The sequence below is a fragment of the Hibiscus syriacus genome, unplaced genomic scaffold, assembly GCF_006381635.1.
Source record: "Hibiscus syriacus cultivar Baekdansim isolate YM2019G1 unplaced genomic scaffold, ASM638163v2 tig00112443_pilon, whole genome shotgun sequence".
NCBI classification, from domain to species: domain Eukaryota; kingdom Viridiplantae; phylum Streptophyta; class Magnoliopsida; order Malvales; family Malvaceae; genus Hibiscus; species Hibiscus syriacus.
Genome location: NW_024063332.1, coordinates 252,188 through 259,013, shown reverse-complemented (window position 1 = coordinate 259,013; position 6,826 = coordinate 252,188). Strand labels below are relative to the sequence as shown.

Here is a 6,826-nt window from a genome sequence, read left to right as displayed (position 1 = left end):
TATATTTTGATTTTTTTTAATTATTAGAGACAATTTATAATTAAAAAGTACCAATTTTGGGCGTTGTAGGTGTGCTAATCCTTCCCTAAACGTAACCGACCACGAATCCCTTTTTTATTAAAAAGAACGAATTTTTGGTTATAAACGCAGATCAGTTCATCTTTTAACTGATGTTTTCTTAAAACTCTTTTAAAAGAAAATTTTTAGGTATTCGACCTACCTGACCTAAAAGGCCGATGGCGACTCCCAAATTATTTTATTTTAAAAACCATTTATTCATATCACTTTTCCTGCCAAGTAAAAAATTCGTGCCCGGACGAAAACCGGTTGCGACAGATATAATAATAAAATTAATCATCAACGTTATTAAAATAATCATTTTAGTCTATATTTTTTGTTCTTATTTTGTCTTCAACATCTTATTTTAGGTTAAAAAGATCTATAACATTTGATTGAATAATCATTTTAATCCTTATTTATTTGGAATATTTTGACTCTCAATGTCTCATTTTAAGGTAAAAGTATTCCTATTTTATAGCATTAAGTAACAATTTTCAATCATAGAAGACCTTTTTGTCCTAAAAAATACTCCAAAAAAATATATATTTGAATCTAAAATAATCATTTTGATCTAATCTTGGGAGATAATAGGAATATTATGCCTATTAATTATAAAGTTCACTCAATTACGATGAAAGACATGGTTTTATTATCTTCTCAAGCTGTCCCTACGAGAACAAAGCAATGAAACAGATTGCTTCCCAGTGACTTCAAATATATATTACAAGACTTTTACTAGTAGAAACCAGAGGTTTTCTTGTTATCCTAAATAATACAACACTTTGCGCACGGACTCGGTTCCGATCACTTCTTTGATATATGATGCAGGAACAAACATATGTGTATATATACATAGAGCTTATTCTGCAATCATTTCACAATCTAATGAGCTTCTTGCCGGGAGGGTGTTGTGTGTTTGTACAACTTGACCCTGCAAAAAAGCCAGAACAAATGGTTGCAATCTTGGTGTGTGGACTTAGAGAAGATGGTTGTTTATTCCGGCGATTTTCGACGTGTTCGGTCAGCTGCAAATGACCTCCACGGAGAGTTTCTTCATGACACTAGGACACGGGTCTCCTCCGAACATCTCAGGTGCTACGGTTACGGTGCAGAAGTTCTGCCCAACACATAGCTGAAAGCACAAAGATAGAACAATGTTCATGGTGCCATTGGTATATTATTTGTTATTTCAACTGAAAAAGATGATGAAATGGTGTAAGAAAGTGTCATACCCTGTTAAATGCATCATAAGAGTGGTGTGCATGACAGTTTCCCTCGCGGTAGCTTCCGCAAACACCTTCCGGTGTTCCGAAGCTGGCAAACTTTACTGCAGAGATTTTCTGCCCGGCATCGCACTCCAAATGCACTTTTGGCCTTAGGGGTTTGTTGACTTTACCAGAGGCTTGCATCAGATAGTTCATTAAGTTCGGTTGCCATTCATAGATGTCAGCACAGACACTGTCGGTCTCTCGGCGTACCAAAGAAATTGCATTCGGGTCTCCACCCCATTCCTCAAACACAACCAACAAATTCCCTGTTGGATTGAGCCATGAACGAGGAACATGGTACCTATATCAAATGAGCAGCCACGAGTCAGCCTACCGAAAACGCCGTATCAACTGTGAAGTGGATTATAGTTTGTTCTAATTACCATCTTTGAGAGGCCTCTCCACAGTTAGTTCCACATTTCTTCTCGTTAAATGTTCCGGCATAACTACATACACCACAATTTCCAGAAGCTTTGTATGCAGGCCAGTGGCGTCCGATGCTCTTTCCATTTATCCAAATCTGGCCTTTTCCCATACTAGTCATATCTAAAGCCAATGGCGAATTTCCAGCCGGAGCATTGAAAGTCGTCTGCAAAATTAAATAGTATCAGCAAAATCAGACTAAAGGAGGCATTCAGATGCATTTTAAGTTCTATATCTTTTTATAAGAACGATATTATCGGTTTTATTTCGATATACGTACTTTGTACCATGTAAGTGGCTGCCTTCGTGTGACAAACGACCTCTGTGCCCACTCCACTGATGAACTACCACTTATTGAATGAAGATTCAAGGCCTCTCCCTTAAGGCCAACCTGCAAGTGGATAAATAACCAATCAACTATCTAGCACATCGGGGTAACCGGAGAATAAAAACTAACATAACAAGGAAAAGACCTTGTAAGACCATTTCTGCCACGAGAGATCCCTCTTTCCCTCGTTGAGACCATTCAGTGTAACCGGGCCAAGAACACCGGCATTCCATGTCTCAAAATGTGGACCAACATTCTGCATTGAAACCAAAAGATCAGCATCTCGTAAACAATATCCACCAGCATGAAGCTGCCAGCTGAGAGTGAGAGCACATACCGGGAGACCAACAGCAATGCTTAGAAGCGAAATTTTATTGATACCAGCTCTCAAATTAACGCCTTGGCTGAATGTTAGTTTCGGGAATTCTAAACTTCCATAGGAACTTCCTGAAATTCGAATAAGAAGAAAGCAAAATATCAGGGGACAACATACTAACTAAACAAGTAGGCACTGCAAGCCAAAACATCACTGTTGACCTCTATTAAGTAGTTCAAAAGATAAACCAAATACGTATACGGTCTTTGTCGACTTAGTGCACCTTTCTTCAAGACTGGTCTAAAAGTAATCTAAAAGCAACGACAAACACACCTGATAGTTGATCATTGACAAAGACATGCAAAGCATGGCCGGCTGATAAGACGGTAAGAACAGGAGATTTTCCATTCCTCAAGAATCCTTCATTGGAGTCAATCTTAACACTGGGAATGGAAACAAAAGGTAAAGAACACCAGAAAGTCAAATTACAGGCAATAAATTAAAAGAGTTCATTAGATTCTTACTTTATAATGCTTTATGATGACTGAATCTAATAAAGACAGATTATACAAATCGAGATCAGGTATTGACATTCACAACTTACTCTGTTGTGTACCACAAATAGTCAGTTGCATCTCTAGTTGCATTTATCTGCTCCAACAAACCGACCATCGTGAATGAACCATCAGCATCGGATGCAGTCCCTTCAGTGTATGCCTGCCAAGAGAATCCCCCGTGCATGGGAACGGGAACCATTTTCTTCCGTGCAATTTGGGCTCCAACCTATGAGGAAAGATTCTTATAAATGTTAAAACCGGACTAAAACTGATTAGAAGCTCATCAAATCTTTTATCCTCACCCTTGCAGTGTTATACACGGTGTTCTTGCAATCGGGAAGAATGCTGATGGACCAAGGGGGCAGGTTGTAGTGCTTGTTCTGAAAGGCAACTGTTGCGTAAGCTCTCGGGTTGTAATTTGCAAGGAAGGCAGCACAACCTCCGGCCTTATATTTGAATACATGAGCCTGTATGTTTAGAATGGCATTTATAGTAAGTTCTATGTACAAACTGATTCAGAGTAGGATTAAGGTTCTTAGAAATAGGAGTAGTATTTAACCTCCTGAAAGTTTCCAAGTCGCTGTACGATCGGATCCCCGTTAACTAAAGCTGGTTCACAAAGCTTTATAGCTCTATGCAAATCTTTCAAATGTCCCCACTTGGGTTGCCTCTTTAATCCTGCATGAAAAGAATTGTTTCTCCTTCAAAACAATCTCAAGGAGCATAGCAACCTTAAAAAATGCACCGTCGACACTTTTTGCATACCGTATTCATCGAGAGGAGCATCATAATCATAGCTAGTAGCAATGAAAGGACCCCCGGCAGTTCGGCCAAAATTTGTTCCTCCATGATACTGATAACACATAGAACAGTTATAAGACTCACTCTTCCGGAATCGAACTTGGTAAACGGGAAAAAAAGTTACCATATAATAATTAATGTATGATCCTCCTTTTTGTATAAACCTTGCAACTGAAAATGCCAAGTCCTCAGCAAGTCTGTAAGGAACTTTCCCTCCAAACTCGGTATACCTACACCGCAAAATAAAAAGAACGATCAGATAGAAGACATTATTAACATGAACTTGCACGGAAGAGCCACGGAAGATAATCCCTCGGAAAGGCAAACTTGAGCCTACCAGCCTGTCCAGGCTTCAGTCCACATCTTCGGTTTGTAAGCCTTGTTTGGAGAAAAGTAGTCACAGTAGAAACCATTGCAGGTATTAATCTGTTTGAGGAAAACACATGTTGAGAAAAATAAAAATGAATAACTCAAAGTAAACACCTCACCATGACCCGAAACATGATAAGACTAGCTTATTCCGTAAACCAAAAAGTTCGATCAAATATCTATCCCTCATGCTCCAACACAACTGGATATCAGCTTAGAAATACTCTACTGCTTTGACATCTCAAAGTATTGAAAAAGTAGACGTAATTTTCGCCAACACCACGAACTATGTAAGCTCAAACGGGCGCAATAATAATTGATGAAAGGAACGCGGTCCTCGGCATATGACTACGAAACCGAAAAACGAAAATCCAAAAGCAATAAAATAAAGACACTTTAACAGACAGGATTATGAAAGAGAACCTGTGTGATGTACTCATGTGCAAAGAGAAATAATAACTCATTTCAACCATGACTAGCAAACTCCACTAAAGAAGATTGAACATAGCATGATATCCATTAAGACCGAGTACAGAACATGACAAGAAAAGGTTAAGCAGATCAAATGTAAAGCATACATACAATAGGGTCCGGAGCATCATCTTGCTTGCACATGACCCAGGGGACACCAGTGCCTAGTCCCAAAGCCATTTTAGCTGCCCAATAACTATAAGCTTTACCAGGAGCACCGAGTTCGTATTCCATGGACCCATATTCGTTCTCAATCTGTCGAAAGAAAACATTATAAATGGCATATGTCTTGGTTCGTCATTGTATTCCAATGAAGTGACAATTAAACAAAAAACAGTTTCCAGATCAAAAAAATTTCTCCCAATTTGCCTACCTGAGATAGAATAATAGGACCCCCTTGAGACTCAAACAACCTTTCAGCTTTCATCATATCCACAATCTTTTTTGTAAATCTTTGCATTTGAGCCTTCAATACAGCGATTTAGTTAGTAAAATACAAGATTAAACTAGAAATTAAATAAAAACAAATACATTGAAGCTTCAGGTAGATGCATGGGCATTGGCTAACCTTAAAAGGTCCATTGTTCGTTCTGAAACTGATACCGGGAACATACTTCAACCAAACAGGAAAACCCCTGAAGAAGAAGTAACATAAAAGAGATTGCTTGAACTGCACTTTATCTTGAATTTCTTTATACTTGTTAAAAAATATATTTTTAGCATTACCCAAAGTTCCACTCAGCACAGACATAAGGACCAATCCTCAGATGAACATAGAGACCTGCTTGCTTCACCAGCTTGATAAATTTGACCAAATCATAGTTGCCTCCGAAGTAATACTACAATAACCAAAATTAGAAAGTTTCAGTTTTTTTATGCCATTACCAAAAACACAAAGCTCTGTGACATAAATAGAGTGTTTTTTCCATTACTTTCCCAGGTGCAGGCTCATGTCCATTCCAAAAAACATATGTCTGAATCACGTCTAGCCCTCCTTCTTTAGCCTTATGTATAAGATCTGGCCACATCTGCCAAAGAAACCCCCCCAAATTCAGGAAAAAAGATAGCTCGTTTAAACATAATAGATTGTCAGAACGATACACAGGCTTGAAAATATGCATAGCTCATTTAAACATAATAGATGGGGAAATGCATGAGTTTACCTCAGGGGAGCTTCTTGGGTAATGAATGGAACCAGAAAGGAGGATCCTTCTTTGGCCATTAATGGTGATAGCTATATGATCATATGAAACAGAAGCAGAAACTGAACAAACCCAGGAAGCTAACAGAACAACCAACAAAGCATTCAGCATTACAGGAAGCTTGGAGTAGTTGGAATCCATGGCCATGGCCAAGAAGAAAACAACTTTAGAACAAATAACACTCTTGCTCACACTCAAAAGCAATGCCCTTTTTCACAGGATTCTTTATCTTGTACAGTCTACTCTCGAGAAAAAAAAATGAACAAGGAGACGGAGACAAGCAAAACCAAACCAAAAAGTTAGCTGCTTATGTGCTTGTTTGTCAAATTGAGTCGTCCATTTCTTTCAAACCTTAAATAGAAGAAAACAATAAACTAGTAAGCTGCTTCTTTTTTTACTTTTGCCAGATGAAAATGAAAAAAGTTTGAATTTTTGCACAAAGTAAAGGTGGTTTGCAGCTGCATTTAAACAGTGAAGAACTGGGGGGGATTGAAAATGAAATGTGGGGGACCCTTTCTGATTGGCCTTTTGGCGCGGGGAGCTTCAGTTTCAATCCATTGAAGCTAAAGGCAAAGCGCCATATCTAATGATTTCTCACCCTCCATATTATTTGAAAACATTTTTATTTATAAAAGATGTTATAAATACAGCTAAAGATTTGTTTGGCCTCTACGTGTAAAATGAAAACATTTCCGGTTCCTAATCAATGGAACTATGAAAGCTTATCTTTTTTATTTCTTAACCTCATCGCGTGTGGAAAATTAATAGTGTGAAATACAGCAAAAATTATGAGAATAGTTCTCGAAATCGTTTTTTAATTTGAAAATATTTTTTAATATTATTTGTTGATCATCGTTCATTAATTTAAGTTAGGTATGGTTGACCCCTTATAAATTAAAAAATAATTTTATTTATAATAAATATTAAACTCACATCTTAAGAGAGAGTGGAAGTATCAAATGAAAATTTTTAATCATCTGCTCTAAAGATTATTGGCGCGTACGAAAATGTTAAAACACTCTTACGACAAC

General features: G+C 37.7%; 1 protein-coding gene across 1 annotated transcript; it reads right to left on the bottom strand.

The window, feature by feature from the left end:
* Positions 1–691: 691 nt before the first annotated feature.
* Positions 692–5,997, bottom strand: LOC120179684 (beta-galactosidase 1-like). The gene is made up of 19 exons (XM_039185217.1): positions 5,757–5,997; positions 5,526–5,621; positions 5,320–5,432; positions 5,162–5,228; positions 4,967–5,059; positions 4,705–4,848; positions 4,091–4,179; positions 3,878–3,983; positions 3,718–3,805; positions 3,512–3,630; positions 3,255–3,419; positions 3,000–3,178; positions 2,729–2,838; positions 2,417–2,526; positions 2,225–2,335; positions 2,032–2,142; positions 1,712–1,917; positions 1,293–1,629; positions 692–1,192 (listed from the first exon to the last, which is right to left on the bottom strand). Exons 1-19 carry the CDS (start codon positions 5,940–5,942, stop codon positions 1,082–1,084), a joined length of 2,541 nt encoding a protein of 846 aa, XP_039041148.1. The 5' UTR covers positions 5,943–5,997; the 3' UTR covers positions 692–1,081.
* Between the last annotated feature and the right edge of the window lie 829 nt (positions 5,998–6,826).

Coding starts and splice junctions, on each gene's coding strand:
- LOC120179684 (XM_039185217.1), bottom strand. CDS start 5,942: ATGGCCATGGATTCCAACTACTCCAAGCTTCCTGTAATGCTGAATGCT. Junction 3,179..3,254: donor CCGTGTATAACACTGCAAGG/GTGAGGATAAAA, acceptor CTTTCCTCATAG/GTTGGAGCCCAAATTGCACG. Junction 2,143..2,224: donor GGCAGAAATGGTCTTACAAG/GTCTTTTCCTTG, acceptor ATCCACTTGCAG/GTTGGCCTTAAGGGAGAGGC.